Source organism: Stigmatopora nigra, chromosome 2 (genome assembly GCF_051989575.1).
Source record: "Stigmatopora nigra isolate UIUO_SnigA chromosome 2, RoL_Snig_1.1, whole genome shotgun sequence".
Lineage (NCBI taxonomy): Eukaryota > Metazoa > Chordata > Actinopteri > Syngnathiformes > Syngnathidae > Stigmatopora > Stigmatopora nigra.
The window spans coordinates 7,263,873-7,283,074 of NC_135509.1; the positions used below are offsets into that span (position 1 = coordinate 7,263,873).

The 19,202-nt window shown below is 38.5% G+C and overlaps 1 protein-coding gene across 2 annotated transcripts; it reads left to right on the forward strand.

Moving 5' to 3' along the window:
• Positions 1-181: 181 nt before the first annotated feature.
• chd2 (chromodomain helicase DNA binding protein 2) lies at positions 182-18,906 on the forward strand. Of its 2 annotated transcripts, XM_077712325.1 has the most exons (38): positions 206-1,239; positions 3,243-3,474; positions 3,587-3,673; positions 4,126-4,187; positions 4,419-4,526; positions 4,941-5,120; positions 5,191-5,330; positions 5,407-5,632; positions 5,978-6,078; positions 6,543-6,584; positions 6,648-6,823; positions 6,902-7,026; positions 7,095-7,311; positions 7,377-7,466; positions 7,522-7,712; positions 8,232-8,420; positions 8,506-8,668; positions 8,737-8,889; positions 9,745-9,816; positions 10,333-10,482; positions 10,557-10,705; positions 10,771-10,867; positions 10,935-11,027; positions 11,548-11,718; positions 12,300-12,469; positions 12,539-12,580; positions 13,348-13,487; positions 13,547-13,685; positions 13,751-13,901; positions 14,383-14,505; positions 14,577-14,696; positions 15,273-15,413; positions 15,509-15,625; positions 15,711-15,889; positions 16,035-16,134; positions 16,210-16,390; positions 16,683-16,929; positions 17,392-18,906. In XM_077712325.1, the coding sequence occupies exons 1-38, from the start codon at positions 1,181-1,183 to the stop codon at positions 17,669-17,671; spliced, it is 5,403 nt and encodes a 1,800-aa protein (XP_077568451.1). In that variant the 5' UTR covers positions 206-1,180; the 3' UTR covers positions 17,672-18,906. The 2 variants fall into 2 exon arrangements, 1 of the variants encoding a protein (XP_077568451.1); XR_013325757.1 differs by lacking the exons at positions 4,419-4,526; positions 12,300-12,469; positions 12,539-12,580; ... (10 more) ...; positions 16,683-16,929; positions 17,392-18,906 and having other exon boundaries at positions 182-1,239; positions 10,771-11,027; positions 11,548-11,694.
• The last annotated feature ends 296 nt before the right edge of the window (positions 18,907-19,202 follow it).

A 19,202-nucleotide genomic window follows, 5' to 3' on the forward strand; every position in this document is an offset into this window, starting at 1 on the left:
TTTCCAATAGCTTTCTAAAATGGCTTCTGGTTGTTCTTCTTCCTGCTCAAGCAGGAAGTGATGTAATTGCTGCAGAAGGAGAAGAAAAAATAATTTCCACTCTTTGTCCATTTAAGTGAGACTACCACTTTCACTTTTTTTTTCTTACTAATTGTCAAATTGTGATGAATATCAAACCACGTTTTCCCTAAACGAAAAGTTAAAAGATGAAGGGGAGGGACTTAAACATCACCTGAGTGTTGCCTAAATGAAAATAACGTCAATCAAAGGCTTTCAGAGCCAGGAAGGAGCTCTCGATGGCGGATGATCCTTAGGAAGGCTGCTATGGGCTGTCGTCATTCCGTTTTTCTTGCCCCCTGTGTCGACTGAGGCGACGTCCTGCTCCCTTCGCGTGATGCCTCCGGCTACACGCTCGACATTTTGACCGCTTTGGGGACATTTTCACGGGATTTTGGGCTCCTTTTTCCGCGTCGAAGGAGCCGTCGGGCTGCGGCCAGTGCTTGTCGTTGTTTTCCATGCAGCCATGGCGCGCCTCCATTTTTAGTGTGCTGCTTGCTCGCCTCTTGTCTCGCTCGGGCTTGACAGCTGAGCAGGTCCGGAGAGGCCTAAAATGTATTTAAAATGGCATTCTTTTTTTGACAATTTAACTCAAATATTTCGCTTTCCTGTCTACTGTTGTTAATTTGACGTTTTGCTTCATTTTGCAACCGCTGCGAATCGAAGCGAAATTAGTTGAATGCATCAGCTGGCGTCTTGTTTAAAGATTGCTACATTTACATTGTTCGCTGGATTAATTCCACATTATATCTGTTTAACTTTATTATTTTTTTTGGTAGTCATTCTGATGACGCAGTTAAAATTAATTGACGTGAATCGGCTCTCGTTGAAATTAGTAGCCGGGTATATAAATATATGTAGGCTAATGGAATATAGCACATGTCTTGTAAGGAAGTATAGTTCATGTATATAAATATAAATTATAATGCTCAACCGTTCGTATTTAATTCCACTTTCTCTTCTTGCGTCGCACCATTTGGGATTTAAAGTGTCCTCCGAGGGGCAAAGACAATCTTAAGGGACTTGTCTTCTGGAACTTTTTGACACGAATACCAAGACACGAGATTATTTCCCGAAGGATATAAAGAAGAAAAAAAACATACAAAAGAAGCATTCTTCCACAATGAAGAACAGAAACAAAAAACAAGGGGATGAAGGATCAACTCAAAGTAATGCATCCAGGTAAGGAAAAAAAATTGTGATTATTTATTTATTTATGAAATGCTCTTTTTTTAACGCTTGCGTGACTTGTTTACCCCTGTCAAGCGTGCTCAATCACCTGTCACGGCGTGTTTTCATTTGCATATGCGTGCTTGTGTCACTGACGAAATACACCAGTGTCATCAATGACCTTGCTATTGTTTAATAGCCACACCCTGATTTTCATTGCATTTCTTACTACTGAGTTTACAGGGCTTGCAGGGAGGGAGATCACTACTCTAAAAAGGAATCGAGTCCCCCACTTTAACCCCACATTTTGAATGCATTGCTTATAATGTGTAGTAATTACGCAGGAACAAAAATCAAACTTGCTTTATCCTAATTTTAGATCACCGGAATGTATATTTTACTTGCTGCTGCATTGCACCATGGTTTTTTTTTTATACCTAAGCTGCAAACTATGTTTTGGTTACAAGCAAGGAAAATAGTAACTTTAAGTAAAGGCTTATTAAGTTTTTTGCAGATTTGTCAATTTTTCCATAAAGTGTGATAACTTTTATTGCAGATCTGAGAGTATATTTAGATTTTAGGTTTGTAAATCGTGAATAAAAATATTGTTCTGGGTGAATAGTTAGGTTGAATTGTTACTCAACGTAAGTTTGAACTTTAGGACTGTATATTTGTCTGTTTTCTTCCCTTTTAAACTCCACCTCCACATAAAAACTACATTTTATATTTGAGGTCGCTACATTGTTATTTTTAATCATGAACGCACATTGATGTAATGTCCAAGAATAATTTACTAAAATTGTTCCTTTTTTGCTAAGCAGCTTTGAATATGGTCTGTTTTCTTTATTTAAACAGCATATTTTAATATTATTACCACCCAACTTTGCTCTATAGACTAATTACATGTTTATTATCATGTTGTCAGAGAACATTTACTTAAGGTAAATTGAGGCGTTGTGTTGCCTGATAACCTTGCTAAAGTCAATCACATTTATTCATGACGCACATTTGACAAACTATTTTAGAGGACACCAACTGTCCACTCACTTGTGAGTATATTGTGCACTCACGGCAGCCATTTTAGTCAGGTTTGCTTAGTAAAGCATTAAATAGTGCCAGGTTTGGTCTCTCGTGTCTAATCTCCTCTATTGACACATTAACATTGGGGGAGTTCAGCAGATAAATTAAAAGATAAATACTCTGACAGGAATCTCACATAATAATTAACCCGTGTTTGGTTAAATATTGTTTAAAATACTCGTGGGCCGTGCTTTCTCTACTGTTTGTCCACTTCTTTGGAAAAAATGAGAATCGTTAACCGGAAGTAATCATTGCTTGGGCGGTCTCTATTTGGGAGCCCACGATTGGTAGATATGTTACCTAGCAACCATTTGACCAATAGATGAGGTTTTGTCTTGTCCCGCCCTCGGTAAAGTCGCTTTCTCTTTCCGCTTTAGGTCATCGTCAGAAGTACGAGACTATTTATATCTTGTAGTTGTCTTAACAATTTTTTTCCTATCTCCGGGTCATGACATTTTTATTTTCATAATGATACAAAAAATGGCTTGTCCATTTCTGACGCTAATAGTCTTTAGCTTTTTCTATTGTGGAATCACACCCCCATGTGTTGAAAAGCAGAATGACAGCAGAAAAAGTGGTAACGTTTCATGGACATTGGTCACTTAAAATAAGTTAAGACTTTTAACATTATACAGTGTGATTATTTTTGGTAATATTTTTTATACTTCAGCCTTTTAAATCTTTATTATGGCTAGTGGCTATTGTTGGACTAAAGAGAAACTTGAGTATGAGCAATTATTTGTTTTCATTTTTTATTATTGTGCGTATATATGTTTACATTGTTTGGTAAAATGACACAACGTTAATAAAAACGAAAATAATTAATGAAAATTAAAGAAAAAAATGAAATACTGGGGCTTAAAGCCCTAGCACTAAAATTCGTGAAAATATAATTAAAACTCGTGAAAATATAATTAAAAATGTTCTTTTTGCAGCAACTCAGCCTCGGAAGAATCCAACCGCTCGGCGTCAGAGTCGGGGAGTCAGTCGGAGAGCGAACACGGCAGCGAGAGGCGACCTTCCCGACGCTCGGACTCCAACAGCTCGTCGGGATCCGACAGTCGCTCGGGGAGCGGAAGTGAGTCCGCCGAGTCCAAGAGGCGAGATGGCGGCGACCTCAAAGACAAGCCAGTTAAGAAGAAAGAACGTTTAGCTGATGTCAAGAAGGTAACTCGCTGACATTTGAATGAAATCTTTCAATCCCGTGAGCGGGAATGCAGAATGTGCCGTTGAAAATAATCACTTTTCATGGTATTGTTCGGCGTTATTGTTGCTCCAGATGTGGGAGGAGCATCCAGACGTGCACGGAGTTCGAAGATCAAATCGCAGTCGACAAGAACCATCTCGTCTGAATATCGGCGCTGGGGTAAAGGCACATTTTTGGTGGAGTAAAACCTGGCTAAAAATTAGTTTAGGGATGAAACTGTTTAGATCAAGGGTGTCAAACTTCGTGGTTCATGGGCTGCATTAACGTCAACTCGATTTTATGTGGGCCAGACCATTTTAGATAAAATATTTAGATTTTTTTTTTATATAAAAAATGGATTAAAAGAACTCAATTAAAATCCCTGAATATTCAGTTTTTTATAGATCTAAAACAATGTTTATTTGAGCTTTTTTAAAATATATTTTTAGATTTTACAAAATGATTTTTGAACTAAAACACAAAAAATGACAATTATTGATTTCCACATTTTTATGAATTAAAAATATATATCTATAATTGCGGGAAAAAGTATTGAATTTGTGATAAATTAAGACGCGATAATCGAGGGATTACTGTAGATTTTTTTTTTCATATATTTTTTTTATTTACAGGGAAGCAGTGACTCGGAAAGCGAGAGTCCCAAAAGAAAAAGCTCTCGTGTAAAAAAGAAAGAGTAAGTATTTGCCTCCGTGAGTCATTGAAATAATTCCATTTTTCCTTCATCTTTTCCATCGATATGATTTATTGTCATGTGCCACTGGGTATCTGTTGGCCACGTTAGATTCTAAATTGCTCCAATCAGTGATGAAATTGTCTTCACGGCACTCAAACGGCCTAAACTTGAAATTGGGAAAAGTAAAAAAAACAAAAAATGGTGAAATTGTGGCATCTTTTTGTTGTAAAGTATCTGGAATGATGATGATGATGATGATGACGAGGAGGAAACATCCAGCGGTACAGGCAGTGAGCAGGAAGAGAAAAAAGTTAGATCCAGACGACTTCCTGCTAGAAGGTAAGAGCTTAGCCAGGCCTGGCCGTCAGACAGCTACCCGCTGGACAACTTCATTTCATACGATTTGTCATTTCACTTGTTGCTTGCCATTGTAGTTGGTATCAATTCTAATAATTGGGGTCATAAACAGGGTCTTATTTTATTTTTATTTTTTTTAACATGTGTGCGTATATCATAATTTATATATCCAATATGAATTTTGTTACCTACATGACCCAAAAATGTGATGATCTGGGTTTTAGGGGGTTAAAAAAATGCAAAAAATAGTCACTTTTCATTAAAACAACAGCACAGATTTGATCTATTTTGTAGTCCAACTTTTTAATATTTTAAAGGATATTTGTCTTTGGCTATCTAAAGTGGATCAACCTACCTCTTCTTCCCCATTTTTCTTTTTTTCTGTTTCTTTTGCAGACCCCAGACAAAATCATCCAGCAAAAAAATGTCCCAAAAATCAAGGAGATCAAGAAAACAGGAATCTTCTCAAGAAGATGAAGACGATGATGAGGAGGAGGATGACGATGATGACGACGACGACGATGAGGACACTCCCAAGAGACAAACACGTCGGAGAGGGGCCACAAAAGTCAAAAGGTCTTGATCTAACATGCCCAAAAAACGAACCAAAATCCAATCCATCATGTTTTCTTGTCCTTTTTTTTAGCTATAAAGAAGACCAACATGACTTTGAAACCGACTCTGACGATCTAATCGAGATGACGGGCGAAGCGTGCGAGGAACAACAAGATGACGACAGCGAGACCATCGAGAAAGTCATGGACACCAGATTTGGCAAAAAAGGAGGTGAATCTTTCGACTGTCAATGAATATTCTTTCCCAAACATGCTAACATTCCCCCTTTTCCCCCCCTTTGATTTAGTCACGGGTGCTCCCACAACCATGTATGCCATGGAGGAGAATGGCGATCCATGCGAAGGCTTTGACCCCAATAACCAAGAAGGGGAAACTCAGTATTTGGTGAAGTGGAAGGGCTGGTCTTACATCCATAACACGTGGGAAAGTATGGACTCGCTCATCCAGCAGAAGGTCAAGGGCTTGAAAAAACTGGACAATTTCAAAAAGAAAAATGATGAGCTCAATGGATGGTAAATATTCATTTGTTTATTTATTTTGTCATAAACGATTGTTTTTCTGCACTATAAGGCGCAACCAAAATACTTAAAACTTCTCAATTTTGGCTTATATATAGATAAATATTGGTTAATCATTGTATATAATATATAGTGGATGCATTAAACATCTAACTACTACTACTACAGCTCCATCTCATTTATGTATAACACATTTCACTACTACCAATGTGTCTGATAATCTGGTGCGCCTTATATATGAAACACCTTTATTGAATATGCGTATTATGGTGCGGAAAATACAGTAATCCAACAAGTTTATACCTATACAAAGTAAAACTTTTCATGCAAATGTTTCAGGTTAAATAAGGCATCCCCCGAGGATGTGGAGTTCCACAACTGCCAGATGGAGCTCATTTCAGACTTGAATAAGCAATTTCAATTCGTGGAACGCGTCATCGGTAAGAGTACTCTGAATAAGTTCCTTTTGTGAAATTGTTAAATAAGCCACACCATGTTTTTTTTAATATTTATGAAAAATACACAAGTTGGATGTGCCTACAAAGCATTTAGAAATTCTGGTGAAAAAAAAGGTTCCATGAGGGAAAATCAATGCATCAAAAGTAGCAAAAACAAGAGAAAAATGTGCTTACTTCAACAAAGCATGAAGCTCATTAACCAGAAAAAAATCTATGTTATGCTAGTAATACAAAAAACTGTTAAGTTGTGTACCTTTTTTTCCTGTCCTGTATTTTACCATGTATTTTATCATTTGTTGTTTGTTCTATACTTCTAATTAATCCAAAAAACTGCCCCTCAAAAATGCAACCTTTACCCCAATGCAATTGTTATCTTTTTTCTCTCTCATTGTGTATTCTCTGACTCATAGTCCGAAAAATACACTAACTTTTTGTGCCATCCACAGCAACAAAAACAGGCAAAACGCACGGAGCTTCCGACTTCCCATGTAAGTACTAAAAGCATTTACGCCATTTTTAATGATATTTTTAAAATCTGTGAATTCTTCCAGCCCACAGTCACAAAACATCCTCCAACGAGCCCGAGTATCTATGCAAATGGATGGGGCTCCCGTACTCGGAATGCAGTTGGGAGGACGGTGCGCTCATCATGAAGAAATTCCAACACTGCATCCAGAGTTTCCTGAACCGCAACTCTAGCAAAAATGTCCCATCCAAAGACTGCAAGGTAGGAGTCCAAGTCGCACTTGTCTTGAAGAGACGGTATTTTAATTTTTTTTATTTAAGCTTTTCTTTCTGGCCTTAGGTTTTGAAACAAAGGCCGAGATTTGTGGCCCTGAAAAAGCAGCCATCGTTCATCGGCGACGAGAACCTGCAGTTGAGGGACTATCAGCTGGATGGCCTGAACTGGTTGGCTCATTCTTGGTGCAGGTGCGATCATATTTCACTGATATTAGTGGCTATGATAGTGAATTCTCATCCCGGCAACTCTTGTTTAGGTGCAACAGCGTCATTCTGGCCGATGAAATGGGTTTAGGAAAGACCATCCAGACCATTTCTTTCCTGTCCTACCTGTTCCACCAGCATCAACTGTATGGGCCTTTCTTAGTAGTGGTGCCCTTGTCCACGTTGACCTCCTGGCAGAGAGAATTTGACACTTGGGCCCCCGACATGAACGTGGTGGTCTACCTGGGCGACGTCATGAGCAGGAAAACGGTAGTTTGCCACTGAAATTGGATGTTTTAGATGAGTTTTTCATTGTCTGTATTTGTTCTGCTCAGATCCGGGATTACGAATGGGTCAACCACCAAACTAAAAGAATCCGTTTCAGCGCACTGTTGACCACGTATGAAATTCTACTCAAAGACAAGGTGGGTAATCGAATGGACGTTGAAAAAGAGAATGTTACTAAATGCTGTTCTACAGGGGGTCCTAGGCAACATCAATTGGGCTTTCCTGGGCGTGGATGAAGCTCACCGGCTGAAAAATGATGATTCGCTGTTGTACAAAACCTTGATGGAGTTCAGGTCCAATCACAGGCTCCTCATCACTGGCACTCCGCTGCAGAACTCCCTCAAAGAACTCTGGTCACTGCTGCACTTCCTCATGCCAGACAAGTAGGTCGCACTGTACCCACAAAGTAACATTTATGATATGTTGGTTATTTTCTGTTTTGTAGTAAGAAAACCATTAGTGGATGAATTAATTTCTTATGATATTGACCCTAATAATGTGCTTTAGATACATACAGTATCTCAGAAATGGGCAAAGTAACATTTACTATATGTTGGTTATTTTCTGTTTTGCAGTAGGAAAACCATTAGTGGATTAATTAATTCCTTATGATATTGATAGATTCATACAGTATCTCAGAAATACCAATGTGATGATTTTTCTTAAGATTTTCCTATCAAAGTAACACATTTGTACTCCCTATTAAAACCATGAATATGGAGGTGAAATTTGTGAATCAGGGTGCGGCTTATATGCGAGAAATGATAAAACTTTACAATTTTTAAGGGTGTGGCTTAGACGTGGGGCAGCTTATATGCGATTAAATAAAGTAGATTTTATTTGAACCCTGCCTGGATGATGCCTTCTAGTGGCCAAGGGAAATAATCTCCAACTGTGACCAGGTTCGACTCGTGGGAGGACTTTGAGGACGACCACGGCAAAGGGAGAGAGAATGGCTACCAGAGTCTTCACAAAGTCCTGGAGCCCTTCCTGCTTCGGCGTGTCAAAAAGGACGTGGAGAAATCCCTTCCTGCTAAAGTGGAGCAGATTCTACGTGTTGACATGAGCGCACAGCAGAAGCAATTTTACAAGTAGGTCTCCTTCTTCGGTCGCCTAAAGATTCTCCCCATGTTTCCAAAACTTAGCATTTGTTATTTGGTCTGTGAACACTTTCAGGTGGATTTTAACTCGCAATTACAAAGCTCTTTCCAAAGGCGCCCGAGGCAGCTCCTCGGGCTTCCTGAACATTGTCATGGAGCTGAAAAAGTGCTGCAACCATGGTTTTCTCATCAAGCAGCCTGAGGACGGCGAGAATGAATCGCAAGAGGAACATTTGCAGGTGAGCGAGAGCCCAAGTTAGCTAGCCGCCGTTGTGTGGCCATGTCATCAAACTTGCTTTTTCGGAAGGCGCTGGTGCGAGGAAGCGGGAAGCTGGTGCTGATGGACAAGCTGCTCACTAGGCTCAGGGAGCGAGGAAACAGAGTGCTCATCTTCTCGCAAATGGTTCGAATGTTGGACATTCTGGCTGAATACCTGGCTAAGAAACGATACCCATTCCAGGTAGGTTTGGTTTTTAATGCTACTGGTTCATTTGGAATTGAGGTCGAAAGCTAAAGCACGCTTTGTCCCGGTCTCAGACCAAAAACAGGATTGCACAGTTACAGAAATGCTATTTAGTTAGTTACTTTTTGACTCATTTGTTGTGTATTGACATTTATGAGACAAACACAGGTAGCTTGACTCACATTATGTTTGTCACACTCACTTTTCTGGAATTTAGACATTATTTTTAGTCTTAAAAGATGCACAATTTGCATTATTCAATATTTGTGTTAGACTAGCAAATGATTTAGGGCGCTATCTGCATTTTCCAGGAATTTTCCTTCAATAAATTCAAATAGGTTGAAACAAAGCAAAAGTGCTTAAATATTCCTAGTTTAGGCCAATCATAACTAGTTAAATGTACCTCACTAGCACATTTACAATGGATTATCTTTCTAAATTAAAGCCATTCCATTTTAAAGAGGTGATTTTGGAGTCTATGTGCTTATTATGAGTAAAAGTAGATGCTATGGCAGCCAATGTGTTAAAAGGTGATGGGAAAGTGTTCAAAATTTTGGGGGGGTTTTGTTCCGAGTTCAATTTCATACTTAAATGTTCATTTGTGTTCCTATCCGGTGTATTGCACCGTTGACTAATGTGTTAATGTTGATACAGATCAAATATCAACGTTGTGGTACACATAGTTGGCCAGGCCGAGAGTTCATGGAGTTATTTTTAACGGCGACTTGTTTTATATGGAACTGCAGGCATCCTTCAGAAGGAGGCTTGGCTCTGTCCGGCCGGATTAGTTAGCGGACTGTTTTTTTTTTGTTTATGACTAAATATAAAAAAAACTGTCTTTTGTCTTTGTAGAGATTGGATGGCTCCATCAAAGGAGAAATTCGAAAGCAAGCGCTGGATCACTTCAACGCCGAAGGTTCAGAGGTACGTAATATTCAGCAAAAAAAATCAATATGTCAAGGGTGAAATTTAACTCTTAAAAAGTTCAAATAAATATGATATGAGTTAAATTATAGATTTTACTATTACAAGATTCAAATTGCAAAATGGTCATTTTGTTATTTTTATCAGCACTTTTTTGCATAATTTTAGGAGATTTAAGACATCAGGAGAATAGTCATAAAATTATGTGGATAAAAACATATTACTTATTTTTGCATCAATTGAACCTGAAATTGTTCACGGTCTGCAGACATTAACTTTTTTTCAGTGTGAAAAATTATGATTTGGTATCATTTTTGGAGGTTTTTGTGATTCCTGCTGATCAAACTTTGATGAGAATGACTATTGTTAATATAGGCAACATAATTTTAAATGAAAATATTTTTAGCCGGTGGTGTACCTTGAGATTATTTCAATCCAAAAAGTGTCCCATAGCTCCAAAACACTTGGAAATCCCCAATAATCATCAGTTTCAAACCTTCCAACTCGCTCTTCCAGGACTTTTGCTTCCTCCTGTCCACGAGAGCCGGAGGCTTAGGGATCAACTTGGCCTCGGCCGACACGGTAGTCATCTTTGACTCGGACTGGAATCCTCAGAATGACCTCCAGGCGCAAGCCAGGGCTCATCGAATCGGACAAAAGAAACAGGTGAGTTCGGCCGGAGTTGACGGGAAAGTGGAGACAGATAAAAATGGCTTGAATGTATTTTATCCTGGTTTTAGGTGAATATATATCGGCTGGTCACCAAGGGGACAGTCGAGGAGGACATCATTGAGAGGGCCAAGAAGAAAATGGTTTTGGACCATTTGGTCATCCAGAGAATGGACACTACTGGACGGACGGTTTTGGACAGCAATTCGGGCAACACCAAGTAATTTCTATTAGTGATTTGGTTCCTTTTACATCATTTATTACACGTTTTTTGGTCTTTTTCAGTTCTAACCCATTTAACAAGGAAGAACTCACCGCCATCCTTAAATTTGGCGCTGAGGAACTCTTTAAAGAAGCAGAAGGAGAGGAATCAGAACCTCAGGTATTGCACCACCTCATTTTTTTAGTTGAATCAACGGGTCCTCTTTTATTTGTTGTTGTTTTTGCAGGAAATGGACATTGACGAGATCCTGAGATTAGCTGAGACGAGGGAAAGCGATCAAGGGCAAAATGCCACGGATGAACTTTTGTCTCAGTTCAAGGTGCCTTCATTGAGTTCATAGTCATTGCTCTTTTTTAAATCTGATTATTGTAGCTAATCGATCAATTGTTGCAGATCTACATTGACGAAAAATCTAAATTCTGGCCAATTTAAAATGGCCACCGCATCCCATAATGCAGCAAGGTTTTACACTGCATTTTGGGCTAGCGTCTCCACGACGAACGCAAACATGACGATGTTTGAACGTTCTGTAACTTATACGTGTCTAAAACTGTTAAAAAATAGCCTGATGCAAATTGGATTGTTTTTAATATGGAGGGAGATTTTTTTTTTCAAAAACAAACTGCTTTGAAAGATCATCATCAAGACTTCAATTCTTATATTTAGTACATTTTTCTCCTTTATTTTACACAAATTGTTACACTTAGAGATGCGGCTCAAACCATTGCAAAAACTTTTGATGTTTTTAGGAACTGCAAACTGTACGTAATCCAATATTAGATTAATTTCTGTTAATCACAATAGTTTTATTTGTATTTTTTTATTTTTTTTATTTGCAGGTGGCCAATTTTTCCAGCATGGAGGAAAGTGCCCCCGATTTGGAGGAAAAACCTTCTCGGGAGTGGGAAAACATCATCCCCGAAGATCAGCGGCGGAAAGTGGAAGAAGAGGAGAAACAACGGGAAATGGATCTATTCATGTTGCCTAGAAGTAGGAGCTCCAACAAGCGGGTAATCAACGACTGATTGGTCGCCACACACACATCACGCGATCCCATTCGTTTAAACTGGGTTGAGTGGTGCAATGGTAAAATGAGCAAATATATGCCACTATCTTCAATTCTTTATTTGTTCTAGTCAAAATGTCAGACACGAGAAAACAAAAAAAGAGTTCTAAATGATGATTTGATTAATCGAAGGAGAAAAAAAAACAATTTAAGCATACCCTTTATGAATTTTGTTTAATTATTACAGAAATCTTGGGTTGGGTGGTTTTGTGTAGTTTTTTTTTCTCCCTTGATGAATAAAATTGGTATTTTCAAACTTTTGTTTTTTTGTTCGCTAACCTTTCCAAAAGTATATATTCTATTTTTTATTATACATGTAATTTGAGCATTTTTTTTCCATGATGAAAACTTTCATTTAAACATTCATATAAATACGACACATTAGAGACAAATAATATTAGTGTTTTTGCCTCAAGGGACCATTAAAGGCTCATAGTTGAAAGAATTTCAAATATTTTGTGATTTTTCGTTTTCAAAGATTGGCATCATAAAGTCAATGATTTTTAATATGTGTATTTCCCACAGGCTCAAGCCAATGACAGCGATAGTGACGTGGGTTCCAAGCTGAAGCAACATTCTTCCGGTTCCGACAGCGAGACGGACGACAGCGATGAGGATAAAAAACCCAAGAAAAGAGGGCGGCCAAGAGCACGCAAAAACAATGTGGAGGGCTTTAATGACGCCGAGATACGCAGGTCAATATTTAATAGCGATTGCTGGTGTTTTTGGAGAGCTTTTTTTGATGCTTCTTTATTATTTTGTAGGTTTATTAAGGCTTACAAGAAGTTTGGAGCGCCACTTGAACGGTAAGTGTGTCTTCCAAAATTGGAGGAAATTTGATGCGTTAAATTTGAAATAAGATGAAAAAATAAGTAGTAGCTAAATAAACAAATAAAACACAAAAAAAATATGCTATCACAAACTTTATTAACCTCAAAGACCTCAAAATGTAATCACTTCTTTTATGTTACAAATTTATCAGCAAATTTATGTCTCTGCTTTAAATTTTCATAATTATATCGACTAGTGATTAAATGTATCATTCCAACACAAACAACATGTATATAAACAATGAGTGTATTATTAAATCTACAATTTTACAATTGAATACTTGATTTAGCTTAAAAAGTTAGTCCTTTTGGTGAGTAGTAGCATCTAGCTAAACAACTAGCATACTACTCAAAATAGAAAGCAAACATTTGTCCACCAGTACATATATACAAAGAACAGTAATATAATTAACAATAATATAATTTATCTTTATTTGACATAAGTTTCCTCTTATTTAGCAGTAAGAGCTAGCTTCTCTTGAAGGAAAAGGCTAGCATTAGCATGGATTTGCAATCCTGATACTGCAAAATGCTGAAAAGCGCAAACAAATGTAATACATATTTTTTGAAAGCTATGTTGTTCAAGCTTTTTGAAAGGTTATGCCTAATTTTTTGATAAATGTGTGGAGAAAACCAGACAAGACAAGGCCTACAATTTCAGACCCAAAATGTCTTCCAATCCTGTAAGAGCACAAACAAAGACTCCTTAGTTAACCCACTAAATCAAATTTGAACACCTCCAGGTTAGAAGCCATCGCCCGGGACTCGGAGCTGGTGGACAAGTCCATTGCAGACCTGAAGAGACTTGGCGAGCTCATTCATAGCAGCTGTTTGGCTGCAGTCCAAGAGCATGAGGAACATCTGAAGGAGAACCCTGTTGAAGGTAAACCATGGCAGTAGATGCCGATTAAACAAAAGTAGCTAAGAATGTGTTGGACGCAGCTAAAGGTCCCGGGAAACGGCGAGGAATCAACATCAAGATCTCGGCAGTGCAAGTTAACGCCAAGTCCATCATCCAACACGAAGAGGAGTTCGAACCCTTGCATAAAGCCGTCCCGTCCGATCCCGCCCAGAGGAATACGTAAGCGAGCCGTAATTTTACTTGGAGGTGAAGGCTTCTGTTGACTCACGTTGTGTTTCTGGCAGGTTCAAGTTATCCTGCAGAGTCAAGGTGGCTCATTTCGACGTGGACTGGAACGAGGACGACGATGCTCAGCTTTTGTTGGGGATTTATGAGCACGGATTCAGTAACTGGGATCTGATCAAGACTGATCCTGATCTCAAGCTATGCGAAAAGGCAAGTCAACTGCGGGCGATCTCCGTTCAAGTCTTAAAATACTTTAAATGTGTCACACTTGGTCTGAAATACTAGCGTACATTTTCTGAAAAGGTTTCGCCTGATCTTTTATAAGCCTGGCGGGTTTTTTGCTAGCTAAATACTGAAAAGGGAAAATTTGTTTAAAAAAAAAAAAAAAATATATATATATATATATATATATATATATATATATATATATATATATATATATATATATATATATATATATATATATATATATATATATATATATCAAGATTGGATAACATGAAAAATATATATTTTTAAATAGATTTATTACCATTAATTATTGATACACTTAAGTGAGTGGAAAAAAGCCAGGATGGTCACAAAAATTGTCTGAAACTTAAAGTAACAATACAAAACAATGTAAACTAAAATGAAACAATCAAAATTAGTCAAAAATGTTCCTTCTATTTATCAAATTTGTATTTTTCAGATTCTGCCGGACGATCCGAGCAAGAAGCCGCAAGCCAAGCAGCTCCAAGCGAGAGCAGAATATCTACTCAAGCTCCTCAAAAAAGAACAAGGCAGCGCAGACGTGTCCAAAACAGGCGACGAGGTAGGTCGGCATCTTAGGACATTTTGCTTTCTTCCATGTATTTCTCCCTGGCTCACTCGCTTGTCCAACAGGTCAAAGCGAAGAAGAGGAAACCTCGAGTGAAGAAGGAGAAGGTCATCAAGGACGAGCAAGGAAACGAAATCTCGTCCCCGCGTTTGTCCGATAATCCTTCGGAAGAGGGAGAACTCAAGGTAGGGGCTGCAAATAATTACATTAATTCACAGTTTTCTGAACGTATAAAAGGATTTTGTTAAATTTCTCAAGTATTACTGTCTGATTTCACTAAAATTGCTGACAATTATTAATAATAATATAATAATATTTTGTTTTATCAATAATAAAAAATACATAATTATAATACAGACATATTTTTCAATCATATTGATCACACATCAAATGTTATTACTATAATGGCCTACTTGGAGGTTGATTTTTGTGTTTATTATTCAATCATAGCTCATAATTTTCAAATAAACTCACTTCAATTAAATAAAACGAACATTTTCAGTCCATGAGAAAAGTATTTCAATGTAAAAATGTAGTTGAGACAAAAAAATACATTTGAATACTATTTGGGATTTAAAATTATTATTACTACAATTGATATTTTAGTTTTAGATTGAAAATGTTTTGTGTTGAAGCCATTTTTAGGGAAATTATTTACTTCAATCTAAAAATGTGTTTTCAATCCGTGAAAATGCAAAAATAAAATAAATCCTAAAATGTAGACGAGCATTTTGATGATGTTTGCATGTTTATCCGAGCAGGAAGATGGCTCGGAAAAGTCCCCGGCCAAGAAACGACAGAAGAAGAAGGACAACAAGGAGAACAAGGAAAAACAGGGAACCCCAAAGAAGGACAAGGACGGCCACAAAGACAAGAAGGGCAACAAGGGCAGGAAAGAAAAGGTTATTTTCCTTCTTCTCAACAACTTTTTTAGTTAAAAAAATATATATAATAATAATAAAGTTGGGCCCTAACGCTCTCATTTGACATTTTTCAGGCCAAAGGTGCCAAAGCGCGGAAAAACCAAGGACCGGTTCACATCACGGCTGGTTCCGATCCCGTTCCCATCGAAGGGAAAGACGAAGATGAACTGGACCAGGAGACTTTCAGTATTGTGAGTTTGAAACCAGCCCAAAGCCCAAATGAAACAAGGGTTTCCAACAAGAAGTTTTTGAAACTGTGTGTTTTTGTTGTAAAAGTGCAAGGAGCGCATGAGGCCGGTAAAGAAGGCCCTGAAGCAATTGGACAAACCCGACGAGGGCTTGTCGGACCTGGACCAGCTCCAGCACACGCGCACGTGTCTGCTCAAAATCGGAGACCGCATCACCGAGTGCCTTAAAGCCTATAGCGATCTGGAACATATCAAAACATGGCGACGGTATGACTAGGATTGGAGATGATTGCACTGGCCACTAGAGGGAGTTAAATCATAGTACAGAGTGGATTTTAAATGTTTAACTGATATTGAATAGACTATTAATTTTCTATAGAACTAATAAAATGACACTCTTTGTTTTCCACAGAAACCTCTGGATTTTTGTGTCCAAATTCACAGAGTTTGGCGCAAAGAAGTTGCATAAGCTTTACAAAATGGCCCAGAAAAAGCGCTCACATGAAGAAGAGGCAAGTTACGACTAAATCTTCATCTTGTCCCCTCCTCATCCTCATCTGGCTTTTTTTTCATCTTCTTCCTCACAGAAGGAACACAAGAAGAAGGACGACGCTGCCGGGCGAGCAAAGTCTTTCCGGCCGGACGCTTCGGCGTCCAGTCGTGACTCCGCGGCTCAGCAGTCGGCGGGGTCTCACTCCATGGGGGTGGGGCCCCACGGGCATCACAGAGATTACAACATGGGCGCCAAACGACATTTTCCCAACGACGGTAACCTCATTTGAGTTGATTTTTTTTATTAAATGTGGCACCCTCCCACTTTGAATGGATTGGACGTCTAGCACTGTCAATGGCAGCCAAAGAGTGTACTTAATTGTGTAGTACTATTATTTGCCACTAGAGGGAGAATCTGAGAATAACTGATGTGATTATCTTTTAGAAGCCAAACTCCAAATGAATTGCCACAAAATTCAATTTCTTTCATCTTTGGATACAAAAATAGATTTTTCTGTGTTTTCCTGTGTTGTAAAATGTCATGGAATCGAACAAAATGTGCCGACAGAGCGAGGCGACTGGCAACGGGAGCGCAAGTACAACCACCCGGGCAACAGCAACCCGTCGTGGCAGAGCGAACGTCACCACTCGTACGACGGCCACCGTTACAAGGACCACTACGGCGACCGGCACGCCCACGGCGACTCTTACCGCAGCTCGGGCGGTTACCGTAACAACAGCACGCCCCGAAAGAGGCCCTACGACCAGTACGGCAACGACCGGGATCACAGAATGCATCGGCCCTATTACGACAGGTAAAAAAACACGCTTACATTAAATGCATTTGACAAGATATATGTATTACAGTTGTATTTTTTTAAACAAGAAAATATATATTTTTTAATTTATACAAAATATGTACTTTTAAATTATTTTTAAATAATTAAAAGGTGAATAATGACATGTATTTTTTTATTTTGAAATTTTAAAAAAATGGTATTAAAGGGAATATTGACAGGTATTTTCCTGGTGTTTTAAATTTTAAAAAGAGCATTTAATGTATAGTAGATGTTAAAAAAATAAAATAAAATGGATAAAAAGAAGGCATACTCTTTTTGTTTAAATGAATAACAATAATATAATATTTTTTGTATTCCTCTTTATTACAAGAATTTAAATTAATAACAAGTTTGCTGTTTTTTAACAGTTTTTTCCCCTTTTTAAATAAAACAATGCAAAGTTGAATAAAATATGGCCATTGTCCATTTGACTTTCAGGCACCAGGACCCCAAAAGACGGCGTCCCGACGACTTCCGCCCCAACTACCACCACCCGGGGGGACGCGAAGGCCCCTCTCAGGACTTCCGCCGGATGCCGGAGCGCCGGCCCCCCCTCCCGCCGGGCCCGGACCACTACAACAGACCATTCGCAGCGGACAAACCCTTGCCGCTGGACCCGCGTTCGCCTCAGGCCCAAAAGTCCCCACACGAAGTCCTCACGTCGCCGGCGGACCCCAACCCTCCGGCCGATCTGGCCTGGACCAACAGGAAAAACTAAAAAGTTTGGACCGGCTCACTCATAAACTGAAAAGACAAACAACCCTCACCCTCATCAAAGTGACTGGACGCTGTGGAATGGACGCTTAGTCCCATGGACTACCTTTTTTTAGGCTGAATTTAGGACAAATTGAAAACTCTTGGCTGACCTTAAAGTGCCTGATGGATTTTTTTGTTTTGTTTATGTTTTGTTTTAAACTACAATAGCAGGATTTTTTTTTGTTTCAATCTTCGCACTTCACTATGAATGTCACCGTGTGTCATCACGTCTACCTTTTTATTTACTTTTGCGTCTGTTATGGTTACAATTTGTTGGTAAATTGCTGGGAAATATTCCAAATTGGAAACTTTCCACACCAATTAAATTTGGAGAGATAACTAGCCAACAATCACACAAACACCAACTTGTAACTGTCATGTCAACATAGTATAATCAGAATTATGCTAAAAATCACTTTTCCCCACCAATTTCCTTCAGTTGGTTTTCAACTTTTAACCTATTGGCTGCCATTGATGGTGAAAGATGAACCAGAATTGTAATACAATTACAGTATTTCCCCCTGATTTCCATTAAGCTATTTTTCTCCCCCTAAATAATACAGTGGCAATGAAAAAATTAACCCCACAATGCCAAAAGCTGCAACACCAAAACAAAATGACCACAACAAAAGCTGATTTACAACTGTAATTACACTTGTGCTTTTTGCTTTGCAACTATAGGAAAGCCTGCTTAGCTTCAACGTTAGCCGTTAGCATTTAGCTACGTTTGTACAACGTCAGTAAGGGCACACACCTGTCTTAATGAATGGGGTGAGGGCTATGGCTATCGACTGGATGCTAACATACAACAACCTGCTGGAACTGGATGATTACATCTGAGCAAAAGATGGTCACAAAGCCAAAAAAACGACATTACCGTGGTAAGTCTACTTCTATTGTATATGTATTTCTGACTCCCTTTATTAAGAAATGTGATTAGTTTGTGTGGATCATGTCAAAGTAACTTGTTAGAACGCCGAAACACGACATGCTATCGTTAGCATTTACATGCTTTGAAAGCCACGAAATGTTATTTTTTATTTCAAGGAATGAAAAATGCCTCAATGAAAAACAAACGGAAGAAGCAGTATTTCATGCTTGGTGTCGAGAAGGCGACGCTATTGTTTGTTTTCTACCACCGTGTTAATGAACGAATGTGTGTCGTTGCATTTTAAAGACATTGTACGTGGCCCTCCATTTTGTGCCTTATTGATGCTGGCACAGTACACTAAAGTGCAGTACAGTATACGTATAGTATTCCATGTACACAACTATGGCGGTAGGCTAGCTCGTTAGCATTTCTAAAACGAAGTATCTTTCACACCGGAAACAAAAAATCTATTTCATAACGGGGACATATTTCACGGAGACAACATAATGCATTTTTGGTTCAAGTATACAAATGAGGTGTTGGCATCTTTTTTTCTTACAATAATAATAACTGCGCTGCTCTCTTTCAGTGTACAATATATTAGAAATAATCAAGGCCAAGT

What these genes read in the sequence shown, in the direction of transcription:
- chd2 (XM_077712325.1), top strand. Translation starts at nt 1,181, where the DNA reads ATGAAGAACAGAAACAAAAAACAAGGGGATGAAGGATCAACTCAAAGT. An exon ending in CAGATTTGGCAAAAAAGGAG is followed by an intron (nt 5,331 to 5,406) that starts GTGAATCTTTCG and finishes CCTTTGATTTAG; the next exon opens with TCACGGGTGCTCCCACAACC. An exon ending in GTAGGAGCTCCAACAAGCGG is followed by an intron (nt 11,719 to 12,299) that starts GTAATCAACGAC and finishes TATTTCCCACAG; the next exon opens with GCTCAAGCCAATGACAGCGA.